The following is a 13,236-nucleotide window of genomic DNA, read 5'->3' on the forward strand; positions in this document are numbered from 1 at the left end:
TCATTGCTTTATCTACATTATACCTTTGCAGGCAGCCCTACAACCAGGTTATAACGTCAGCAAGTCTCCAGCCCTGTTCTACAATACATGCAGACATTTACTCAACAAAAATTTATTTGCAAGCAGGTACAAAATGGTTCATATAACCTGTCCTGTAAAACTCAGTGAAGTCCCAGTTGTCTCTTCTTTTAAGTGCTCTTTGCAGGGAAGGGTCACCTGAGGCAGAGGAGGCTGTTTCTAGTTGGCCTTAGACAGCCAGCAGCCCTCTTAGACCAGTGGTTCTCAGCAGGGGGAATTTTGCCTCCTGGGGGACTTTTGGTAAAGTCTGGAAGCATTTTTGGTTTTCATAGCTTGTGGGGGCAGTCCTATAGGCATCATAGAGGCCAGGTACGCTGCTAAACGTTCTGATGCACAGGACAGCTCTCCCCAGTAAGGAGTGATCTGGCCCAAAGTAGCAGTGGTGCCAAAGGTGAGAATCTCTGCCGTAAACCAAAGGCTGCACACAAGACTGTTGAGAGATCAAGCCTGAGGCACCCTCCCTATAGTTGAAGCTACAGGCCTTGTTCTCATCACCTTGAATATTCTCATAACTTCTTCACACAGCAGGTGTAGGAGTATCTTTATAATATGTTAGCTAACCCTTATATCTTTTCCATAGTTTTCATTTTACTGATAGAACATCTAACATTTATCATGCTAGTTAACGAACCATTTTCGCTAATAAAATCTTATTTGCAACAGTCACTGTGCTAACTGGCAAAACATTGTTGTTGATCAAGACACGGATGAGTGAAGCCCTAGTTGTAGCAACCCCTACTTTTTGAGCTTCCAAATTTGAATTTCCGATAAGAATACTTGCTGATTGCTTCTGGATTGTGCATTCTTGACTAATATGCTGGCAGCACCTATTCCAGAGCTTAATCTAAGTAATGTATACGCATACTATCACACTGAGTATGCTGTAGTACTTTGAAGTAAATCTCACATCCTGTGACAGATTTGTTTCCCAGAAGCTGTCTACTTACCTCTCCTACAATCTCTTCCCCTCGATGCACTTAATTTCCTTTTGGCTACCCTGTCCTGAGTGTTTCCTTTGTGGAAGAGAGAGGAGTAAATCTCTTTTCTTATCCTCGAGAGTCTAAAGTTGAGGACAGGAACAGTGGGTAAGTAAACATGTATAATACAAAACAAAGTCAAAAACAGATACCCCAAGAGATATGTGGAAAAGTTTTATTAGGTGTAAAAGTGTGAGAGGCAGCAGGGTATGACATGGCAAAAACCACATGAAGGAAGAACATTCAGAAGGAGTTTTGGAGCTTGGGTAGGGGTCTGGACTGGGTCAGTGCATGGTCACCTGGTGACGTAGCAGTGCTAAAATGGGCATCCAGGTCTCCTGACTCCCCACCAAGTGGATTTCCGAGTATGTCATAGTGCTAGTAAGTTCTGAATTACACTGGAAAGCTGGAGAAGTAAATATATGGTTTAAAAATGTTTTTTTCTTTCTAAAGCTATAGAAGAAAGCTTGTAAAATTGTTTCTGATTTCATCTAGCACTTGGTTTTGCTGCTTTTGTCAAGTAGCACAATGTGCACAAATGTTATGAGAGAACTACTGGAAAAATTTCAAGCAAAGTACCACTACGTCGCTTTCTGTTCTAATTTATGTACCTGACAACCTCCTCACTTTATTGTTGGTTTACTTTTTTCTAAAAGGAACATTTATTTATTGATTGATTTTTGGCTGTGTTGGGTCTTCGTTGCTGCTTGTGGGCTTTCTCTAGTTGTGGCAAGTGGGGGCTACTCTTCATTGCGGTGCATGGGCTTCTCATTGTGGTGGCTTCTCTTGTTGTGGAGCATGGGCTCTAGGTGTGCGGGCTTTAGTAGTTGTGGCATGCGGGCTCAGTAGTTGTGTCTTGCGGGCTCTAGAGCACACGCTCAGTAGTTGTGGCACATGGGCTTAGTTGCTCCGCGGCATGTGGGATCTTCCCAGACCAGGGATCGAAGCTGTGTCCCCTGCCTTGGCACACTGTGCCAACAGGCAAGTCCTACTTTTTTTTTTTTTTTCTTTTTTTTTTTGCGATACGCGGGCCTCTCACTGTTGTGACCTCTCCCGTTGCAGAGCACAGGCTCCAAACGCGCAGGCTCAGCGGCCATGGCTCACGGGCCCAGCCGCTCCACAGCATGTGGGATCTTCCCAGACCGGGGCACGAACCCACGTCCCCTGCATCGGCAGGCGGACTCTCAACCACTGCGCCACCGGGGAAGCCCAAGTCCTACTTTTTTAATTTGAAAAACCACCTGTCTTTGCCTCTGCTCTCTTTTCAAGGGAATAGGCAGATATGCCCCCAAATTGCAGGGGACATATTCGATAGGCTGTTTCCAGTAAGTTATCAGTATGAAAAAGCTGACATATGGACCAGGGTCTTGAAGCTCTTTATGGGAAGACAAAATAAGCCAAAACAAATGGACTTGATCAAATCCTGGGGGTTTGGATGTGACTTTCAGACTTCGGATCAAGAAGTCTTTTGGAAGAATGGTGTTTATCTTTCATCTTTTGGCCTGTATTCAACTTCCATCAGGTCTTACTGTGTTAGTGGACATAATATTTCAGGCTGGGGTTTGCTCATAGCTTGTGCTTAATGCCTCTAAGTAGTCATTGAAAATTATGCTAAAGTTGATAATAGGATGGGCATCGTTCAGGTTCACGTAGATGAGTTACCCTTTTGAAGGTCACCTTCTGGTGTAGTTTGGAAAACAGTGCTTTGAGTATAAGTCTTTGTTTATTAATGCCACTTGATAAAGGCTCAGTGAACCCTATGTAATTTCTAATTTGTAACAAAACTCTAGTATTCAGCTAATTGAATACATGGCCACTTTAGTTATTTTGTTACACTAATTGATATTCACAGTGATCATGTCTGTTCCTTCTAAATGTAGTATTACCGTATAAGTTTATGGTTCAACCCCTTTGGATATTTCCATTCTTTCTCTCTGTTACATGTCAACATATAATTTTATTTCGTTTGTGTTGTGGTTTATATGTAGTTCGGACACAGAATAAAGCTCTCTTCCCTGCTCTTACTTGCCTGTTTGAGTTGATAGATAGGTTGATTTTCGCCTACCACAGATTATCCATATGATTGTGAAAGAGTAACTCTTTCCCAGTTCATTATATGTGTGTTTCAGATTTGTTATAAGCTTTAGAACTATAGGAAGTGTAGTTATAGGGATTTCCTATTTAGATTGATTTAGAGTTGTTACCTTTTCTCAATCCTAGTAATTTCTGGCTTCATAACATCATCCCATGGAAAATTGAGCTGATACCTGCTTTTTATTCTACCTTGAGCTATTAAAATTGAGCACTGGCACTTCAAGAAACTTTGTCATTTAAAATGTACAAGCTTTCCTGTAGCACAGAATCTTCCCTTACGTGCTTTGTACTTGATGTGCGAAGTAACAGTACTGCCTCTGAGCAGTGCTGTGCACCCTGTACCATATCTCAGTCCCCAGGAGCAGCCAGGCATAAGAGGGCTGAGTTAACATGCCAAAAAGTTGTTGCTATGAAGACTTCTCTAGGAACGTACGTGGAAGGGTACCTGGAAAGCTACCTTTATTGTCGTAGACGTAATCCCACTTTTTACTTCTCTTGCCCTCATTATGTCCTTTGTTGTAAACACCTTCAGGTCTCTTCTGAAAAGAGGCAAATCTTTAAGGAAATAAATACGTGTTGTGTACTTCAGTTTGAATCTGCTACCAACACTGAATGAAAACATCAAAATGTTTATGTGTTGCGTTTCTTAGAACTTAATTTCCTTATTTTCCTTCTCTTGTATATGGGATGCTCTTGTTTTCCATAATGATCCACTTAGGCATTTTCTGTCATGTTTTCAAGCCCAATCACGTTATCCCAAATCTAACAGGATCTGAAAACTAATGAGTATACATTGCCTCCCTAGGAGGAATAGCAAACAGGAGGCGGGTGGAAACTTTTTATATCCATTTTTTCCCCTAAGAAACGATTCTGCTACAACAGTGAATAATGTTTTAATCCTCTTTGTTTTCATTTGTTCATGTACAGTGATTCCATGTCTGTTAGAGTTATACATGGAGGTTTTATTCCTTGCAGTTGGTTTACCGCTTTTTCTTAAGTTGCGTGTGACTCTCCATCCTCCGCAGCTATTAGCTTAGTCAGTGTATCCCAGGCTTATGTAACTTTCAGGATTCATTTGTGTGACTTTCCCTCCCAGCCTCACATTAACTGTTTCAAAGCAATGTGCCACTGAGGTGGTGTGGCCATCTTTCTTGCTCTGTTATTGTCCCCAGTAGATCTCAGACTATTGATTCTGTTGACAGTCTAGGGAGAGATTTGTGTTGTTAGCCTGTGGTTGGGTGTTTTCAGGGCTTTGGATGTATTTCCTCTTCAGTATGCATATCTGACCTTTTGGCATGTTGCTTTAAAAAAAATTCCAAGGATTTATGTCTTAGAAAAGTGAATATGGATATTTCTGCATATCCTTTATTTAGATTGTAATCAGCCTCTCAAAATTAAATTTGGTGGTTGGTGTAGTCCATATTAGGCTGAAGCAGTATACTTGTGGTAGCTGTAATAGAATATCTGTTACGTTTTCTTTGCTTAAAAAAAGAAATCTCACTGTGCAACTATATGTGAACAAAAGCAACATTATTTAGTGAAAATGTTCTAAGAACCATGGTGGGCAATGTCATGCATTTAATGGGGGAGAGAATCAAGTGCTAACACATTAAGCATTTAGTAAGTAAAATTTCCATGCTATAAATAACTGTTCAAGTTGTTAAATTTTTTTGGTTGTTAATATAATCGCTGAATCACTCACTCTTACAGCTTTTGTACCATGTTATGTTTCCATCTGATAGTCAAGGGTAAATGTATGTGATATGTTTAAAAAATATTTCTTTGATTAAAGAAGTATAACTTTGTTATAGAAATTTTGGAAAATAGAGAATGGTCTAAGTAAGAAAACTATCCCACTATGCGTATCGTATCCACTGTTAACATCTTAGCATACATTACACTTTTTCTATGTCTACATAACTGGATGCTCAACTTGCCCTGTCCTTCCCTTCTGTCCCCTACCCCTGTTTATTAACCAAAATTAGGAACTCAGTGTACATGGTAATTTGTGACCATTCTCCCCCCCTTTAATATTTTGAGTTAAAAAATCAATTACTCTATTAAAACATTATTTTTTAATGGCTCTCAATGTTTAATCATTATGGCTAGACTGAAATCTTTATAATAAATATCCTGTTGTTGGACCATATCTTATTTACACAGACCTCTGTTGTTCCCACTTTTTTGTTGCTTTAAATAACGTTGGCTGCATTTTCTTAGCTATGTTTGTGTGCTTTTCTTAATATTTCCTAGGATTAAATGCCTAGAAGTGAAATTGGCTAACTGATAAGCAAATTAACAGTAGTAGAGATATACACACACACGTCCATATATTTATATAGTTGTTTTTATAAATTTTAATATGCCTTATTTGGATCGACTTAAAATTTTTATACAGTTAAATTCATTCTTTGTGATATACAGTTGTTTGAGTTTTGACAAATGTATGCACTTATCTAACAACCACCATGATCAAGAAGCAGAATAGTTCCCTCACCTCAAAAAATTACCTCCTTTGTCTTTTGACTACAAAGTGTGTTTATTTTTAATATGGAAAATATAAAGAAAAATAATTGGAAACTATCCATAAGCTTACCACCCTGCTATAACTTCTGTTGAATATCCTTCTGGTCTTTGTTTTTTTCTTCTTCCCTACAAAAAAAGACATCATACTGTCCTTTCTGTTTATAGTCTTTTTCTTACTTAGTATATTTTGAGTATATTTTAATTTAACTGTTAGATTGGTTTTTTTGTGGTTTTTTTTGTCTTCTTTTTGGCTGCGTTGGGTCTTTGTTGCTGCATGCAGGCTTTCTCTAGTTGTGGAGAGCATCAGCTGCTCTTGGTTGAGGTGCCCAGCCTTCTCATTGCGGTGGCTTCTCTTGTTGTGGAGCACGGGCTCTAGGTGCGTGGGCTTCAGTAGTTGATGCACACGAGCCCTAGAGCGCACGGGCTCAGTAGTTTTGGCACATGGGCTTTGCTCTGCGGCACGTGGGATCTTCCCAGACCAGGGATCAAACCCGTGTTCCCTGCATTGGCAGGTGGATTCTTAACCACTGTGCCACCAGGGAAGTCCCTAGATTGGTTTTTGTTTTTGTTTCTTTGCAATTCTAAATAAACTTACCATGTATATCTTTGCATGTTGCCATAATTACTCAAGTCTTAAAAGTGGAGTGTTTAGATCTCAGTGCATATGTACAGTTTTCAAACTTATTTACATTTTGTCAAATGGATTTTTAAAATACTTGTGCCAGTTTACATTCTGACACACAGTGTCTTGAAGAGCATGTTTTTCCTGTATCCTGGGCAATCTTATTTTTATATTTTTAAATTTTATAGATGAATTATGGAATTTTGTTATTTTCATTTTTTGATTTCTTGTGGGGTTGGTTTTTTTTTTAATGTGTTTATTATTTACCATTTTGTGTGACTTGCCAGTCTATGTCATTTGCATGTTTCTCTCTTGGCTCTTCTGGGGAGCAGGGTGGGGTGGAGGGCTTATTTTTTAAGTGCTCTATACGTTAGTAACACTAATTTCACAGTTAGAGGTTGGTATTTCTTTGTCATTTGCTTATTCATTTTATTTAATGTTTTTTATTTAATGGAAGTTCTCATAAATCCATTCTTTTGCATTTCCTTTATATTTTGGAGTTGAATTTAGAAAGATTTGTGTTGAATTTAGATTTAGATTTGTGTTGATTTGTGTTGAATTTAGAAAGATCTTTTCTCTTTAGATCATATAGTCATGCATATTTTCTTCACGCGTAACTTTATCAAAAATTCTTTCTCCATTTACTTTTTCTTTTATATTCCTGACAGACTAGTGAGGTTTTTACTGTGCTGTATCAGGGAGTCATAGATTATGTACTTGCATATACATGTATTTTTATCTAACCTCAATATTTTGTTTTTTAATTATTCCAAGCACCATGAACTTTTCATTGAAATCTTCTATTCACACTGTAATAGCACAGTCACATTTAAGTGTGTGCCAAGTTTAAACAAGTCCTCTTATTTTTTTCCCCATTGCTGTCTCCCCCTTCCCCAGTTTATTTATTTATTTATTTATTTTTTGCTGTGTTGGGTCTTCGTTTCTGTGCAAGGGCTTTCTCTAGTTGTGGCAAGCGGGGCCACTCTTCATCGCGGTGCGCAGGCCTCTCACTATCGCGGCCTCTCTTGTCGCGGAGCACAGGCTCCAGACGCGCAGGCTCAGCGGCCATGGCTCACAGGCCTAGCCGCTCCGCGGCATGTGGGATCTTCCCAGACCAGGGCTCAAACCCGTGTCCCCTGCATTGGCAGGCAGAGTCTCAACCGCTGCGCCACCAGGGAAGCCCCTCATTGCTGTCTTTGATGTGCGTATTAGATACTATCTATCAGATTTCTTGGTTGACATTAGGGGAAAAAATAAGTACTTACATTGTTAAATAACTGTTTTTTTGTTTTTAACATGCTGCAGGATATTGAAGTCAAAGTAAGTAGCAAAACAATGACCTACAACAAACGAACCAATGGGTTCACCTAAATTAAGCATATAGTGACAGTCACCCTTATACCGGTTGAGCCAGGTGACCCTTGATCATGTTGCAAAGAAAATATGGCACAAAAATGGGAATGCCAAAATATATACTTCTGTTATTTCTTAAAGCTACTAGTCAGGCATGTATTCAACATTCATTGAACAAAAAATATGTTAAAAACTTTTCTAACATGGGGTATTGTAGGGAGTTCTCTTCTCCTCGAGATAAAGGTACTTAAACATAATAAAAATAGAAACAACAGTTTAAGAAATGTATTTTTTCATTCTCCTCTAGTTTTATTGAGATATAATTGACATACAGCACTGTATAAGGTTAAGGTGTACAGCATAATGATTGACTTACATCATCATGACCACAATAAGTTTAGTGAACATCCATCATCTCATATAGATACAACATTAAAGAAATAGAAAAAAAAAAGCTTTTCCTTGTGAACTCATAGGATTTACCCTCTTACGAACTTTCATTTATAAGGTAGAGCAGTATTAATTATCTTATCATGTTGGACATTACATTCCTAATATTAATTTATCTTACAACTGGAAATTTGTACCTCTTTACTACCTTCGTCTAATTCCCCCTCCCCCCTCCCTTCATCTCTGGTAGTCACAAATATGATCTCTTTTGCTATGAGTCTTTTTGTTCGTTTGTTTTTGAAGTATAATTGACATACAACACTGTTAGTTCCTGGTGCACACCATAGTGATTCGATATTTCTGTACATTACAAAATGATCACCATAATAAGTCTAGTTGCCATCTGTCACCATACAAAGATATTAACTAATTATAGACTACATTCCCCACACGGTACATTTCACATTTGTGAATCATTTATTTTGTAACTGAAAGTTTGCCTCTTAATCTCCCTCACCTATTTCTCTCCTCCCCACACCCCTCCCCTCTGACAGTCTGTTTCTTCTCTGTATCTATGACTCTGCTTCTGTTTGGCTATGTTTGTTCACTGTTTTGTTTTTTAGATTCCACATATAAGTGAAATCATACAATATTTCTCTTCTTCTGTGTGCCTTATTTTACTTAGCATAATACCCTCTAGGTACATCCATGTTGTTCCAAATGGCAAGATTTCAAAGAAATGCATTTTTAAATTTAGCTTGAAAAACATTCAAAAGTAAGCATCTTTATCATTATTTTTTTCAAGAATAAATATTTTATTACTTGATTTTTAATTTTGTAAAAAGAAAATCTTATAAATTAGAAGTGGGATAACTAAGAGTTTAAAAATTACTTTTATTATTTTATTAATTATTTAAAATTATTCAAATAAACAAATACAATAGTTTTTGCCCTTTTCGCCAAAGATAGCTACTTCATTAAAAAGGAGGTAGACCAATACATGTGTTTATATGCTGGTTGTACTGGGTAGTTTAAGGGTTCTCAAACGTTAAGGTTGATGTACAAAATCTTATATAGGCGTTTTCTTGTGGTTATCGCTCCAGAAAGATGGTTAATAACCACGTGTATTATACCTGGAATAAAATCAAAGTCTTATTGTGCAAAATATTAATCCTTGAAATTACTCTTCGAAAGAGAAGTTAAATAAAACTGTCTGTGCTGTATTCTGACATTATCAAAAACACTTGGACAAAGTAGGACACAGCTGTTACAGTTAACAACAAGTGCAATGCAGACTCATTCTTTACATTTAGATGCAGCAGTCCTCATCTTATTAATGTTTTTTCTATGGCAGAGACCTAATAGATTGCAAAAATCTTCATCTTTAAATACTTATTTCTAATGCAATTTATACTTCTGCTTTGCTGTTACTGCTTTTTCTTCATATAGTATATTCTTCATTTCTTTTTTTAGGCTAAGCAGCTGGAAGAGAAAGATCGAGTGATAAAGAAGCAGGATGCATTCTACAAAGAGCAGCTGGCTAGACTGGAGGAGAGGGTATGACTATTTCTTGTCAGTGATTCTCTTCTTTTACCACATTTGCGGTGTTCCCATGTATATATTTAAAAATCAGTACATTAGCACTGTAACTGCTTTGTCTCATTAAAAAGTGGCCAGGAAATGAAGATGCCAAGTGTGCAGATCGTTCTTGAAGATAATGTCATTTTTACTTCGGTAGTTTTGCGTATTGTTGTGTTGTTTGTTCATTGATGCGTTTTACTACTAAGAAACTCCTTCCAAATATTTTTCCCTGTATGTTTAGAAACTGCATTGTCTCCAGGTCAAACAGTAGAATGCTACTGTTGGCTTTCCCAAACATTGACTAAACTTGAGCACGTTCTTAGAAATGGTAGTGTTTTAAAGGATAAATTGTCTTTGTGAAAGCTGTTTCACTGCACTTGTGGCCAAGAAATGAATGTCTTCTTCAAAACTGGTGGACAGGAGCTAAATAGTAGGACTCAGGAGAAGAGTTAGGATGAGGAGTGGAGGAAGTACCTCTGGTTGACCTGACCCTGGAATTTGACAGAGACGCAAAGAAGGAAATTAAGGCTGGAACAAAAGGAAGCAGTGGGTTTAAGAATGGGAGCTTGAGGACCCAATCAGTGCCCCTGTTCAGTGAAGTGTATTTGTTGTCTAGGATAAGTTCATACATAGACCATGAGGTTACAAAGCTAGCTTTCTCTTTGCTTTGATTGAGACCCCCAAAGTTGATTGATTTAGAATAGGTTGTTTCATAAGAAACTAGATAAAGTAAGAAAGAAACTATTAAGCCCCATTCAGTACAAATATTTGTGTGTTGATCATCTTCACCTGTCTCTGTATGTCACTGAACTGAGTGCTTCTTGAGTGTAGGGACCATTTTCTCACTGATTCAGCAGATATCTACCTAATATATGCCAGGCTCTGGTAGTGCCAGAGATATGCTAATAAAGAAAGTAAACTAAACTTCTGCCCTCGTGGAGCTTAAATTCAATTAAAACCTCGTCAACATGTTGAATGGCAGATTGTGATAATATGGCAGACAGTAAGGTGGGGGGAAAAGGAGTCCCAGGGCCTAAGAGTGCAGGTGTGGGGTTGGGTGGAGAGGGAGGGCCTGTCTAATGGGATGGTATCTGGGAAGAGGTCTGCAGCAATGGGAAGCAGGCCAGCACCAAGAGGGCTTTTGAGTGGAAGAGTATTCTGGCTGCTGTCTTGGGTAAGAACTGAAGCAAGAGGGACCTGGAGGTAATAGTGGCAATTCAGAAAAGGGGTGGTGATGGCTTGGGCCAGGGTGCTAGCAGTGGAGGAATGAGATGTGGTTGGATGTTTCACAGGCAGAGCTGACCAGATGTGCTGGTGGTTTTGAACATGAGTGAAAGAAAGAACTCAGAGATATTCTAGGTATATAGCTTTTACAGCTAGAAGGATGGATTTTCCAAGGCCAAGGCTATTAAAATATGGATCTGGATGTGGGTAGTGGAGGAAATCAGTTCGATTTTGGATATGGTAAGTTTGGGATGCTACTTAAGACATCCAAGTAGAGATGTTAAATAAGCATAAAGTGGAAATGCTTAGCACAGAAGTCAGCACATCTTTCTGTAAAGGGCCAGATAGTAAATATTGCAGGCTTTGCAGGCCATGTATGGTTTCTGTTGCAACTACTCGACTCTGCCATTGTAATGTGAAAGCAGCCATAGCCAGTATGTCAGTGAACAAGTGTGACTGTTCTAATATGTGGACACTGAAGTTAGAATTTCATGTAATTTTCAAATGTCATGAAATACTCTTCTGATTTTTTTCCCCCAACCATTTAAAAACGTAACACCATTCTTAGGGCTGTAGTAAAACAGGTGGCGGGCTGGATTTGCCCCATGAGTTGTGGTTTGCAGAAGCCTGGTTTAGTGCACAGGTTCTGACATCAGGTGGCTTGGATTCAAATCCCTGAACTGACATTTACCTGCTGCATCTCATGGAGCATCTAACGTAAACTTCCAGTTTCCTCAGCTATAAAATGATGGTATAATAGTACTTACCTCATTAATTTGTTAAATGAGATAATTCTCACAAATCACCTATAATAGTGTCCAGGACAGGGTAACCATTCAGTCAGTGGTAGCTCTTCTTTTTACTTCTGTCTATCCAGAGCACTGTCCCTGATATAATGAGTAAATGTTAGCGGAATAAAATGATTGAGTAAAAGTTTTTGAGGTGATTAACCAGGACCTGCTTTTTCCCCACTCAGTGATAGTTTTCTTTGCTTTCAAGTATTACTATGCTAGATACCTTTTGAAGTCCTCATCGATTACTGTTAGGTATAAGAAAAGGCACTGATAAATATTTACCCATTTCTCATAAATCCACCAATTTGATAGAGATATTCAGTGATGGGTATGAGGCACTGAGAGGATTTGCTCTCGGCCGATTAAAGGGGTCTGCTTAACAGTTAATTGTTTCTGGTCTCAGGTTAGAACAAGGTGGGGAAGGTCAGGTGGACATGGTGTGCTGATACCAAATCATTGTCACAAACGTCTTCTTATAACACACAAACACACATCTTTTCTTTTTTGAAGATGAGGCTGGAAAGAAGTTATTTAGGAATTTTAACTGAAAGCTGAGAAGCTGAGTGAACTTAGAAGAATGCCGAGGAGGAATAATCACATTATTATTAGTTAATACTTAATAACTCCATATTTAAGAACATGTGGTGGAAAGAATGCTGGACTAGGAGTCAGAAGGCATGGCTTTTTCATCTAGTTATTTGACAATTCACCTAATCTCTCGTGGTCTCTGGTTCTTTAAAATGATACATTTAAAAGCCCCTTGAAAACTGGAAAGAGCTTAGCAAATTCAAGCTGTTGCCATTGAAGAATATTTCCTTTCCATTGTGTGCAAGATATTAAAAATCATAAAATTACTTTAGTGTTATTCAGCTTTCTGGTGTCTTCTGCCCATTTTATAATATCTTGTTTTTGTTTATTACTGCCATTCCTAAAGTACCTAAGGTGAATTTTGTCCAATTGGATTTCATCTAGGAACATTTGAGAGACATTTAGGTGTCCAGAGACGAAGCATTTTCTAGCCTTAATGCGAAAGATTGTAAAGAGGGTTTTTCTTGTGATGACAGTGAAAAGTACAACGTCTAACCATTTCTGTTAGAAATTCTACACACTTTGTGTTAAAAGATGTAAAATGCCCAATCCAATAGTGGATAATGTAAGAAAAAAAATGATTGTGGTATTATAACTTGCAGAATCATTAACTTACAATGAAATCCCAGGTTCCTGTTTAAAATTCAAGTTTAAAAGTGGATATAAGTACATATCTTTCTCTATTTTAACCAAGTGAACTTAAGAAACCATACACTGAATACTAGGTGGTATATTAATGGAGAGGAGGGGACACTGAGTCTTTTACAGAGTCATTACAGGGATGATTTCTAAGACCACCGTACCATCTGCCCATCAGCTAGATTAGCAAACACAGTAATTGTATACATAATCACTTTTTTATGACTCAGTCTTGTTACTCAACTATTCATTTTCATTGACTTGAGGCAAATTTCGTGATGCACCTACAGCATGATACCCCTAAGAGTTATCTTAATATCTCATTGTGCTTCTTTTACTTTGAAGTGAGAAATTCATGGTCATTTGAGAA

At 38.1% G+C, this 13,236-nt stretch overlaps 1 protein-coding gene across 1 annotated transcript in view; it reads left to right on the forward strand.

Annotated features, from left to right (window-relative positions):
• CHCHD3 (coiled-coil-helix-coiled-coil-helix domain containing 3) overlaps positions 1–13,236 on the forward strand; it is a 296,334-nt gene that overhangs the window by 173,576 nt on the left and 109,522 nt on the right. Inside the window, exon 5 of the mRNA XM_082662344.1 lies at positions 9,514–9,597. Within this exon, the coding sequence (XP_082518470.1) occupies positions 9,514–9,597 (84 nt within the window). The remainder of the gene's footprint in view (positions 1–9,513; positions 9,598–13,236) is intronic.

The sequence above is a fragment of the Grampus griseus genome (assembly GCF_964374135.1).
Source record: "Grampus griseus genome assembly, chromosome: 9".
In the NCBI taxonomy this organism is placed as follows: domain Eukaryota; kingdom Metazoa; phylum Chordata; class Mammalia; order Artiodactyla; family Delphinidae; genus Grampus; species Grampus griseus.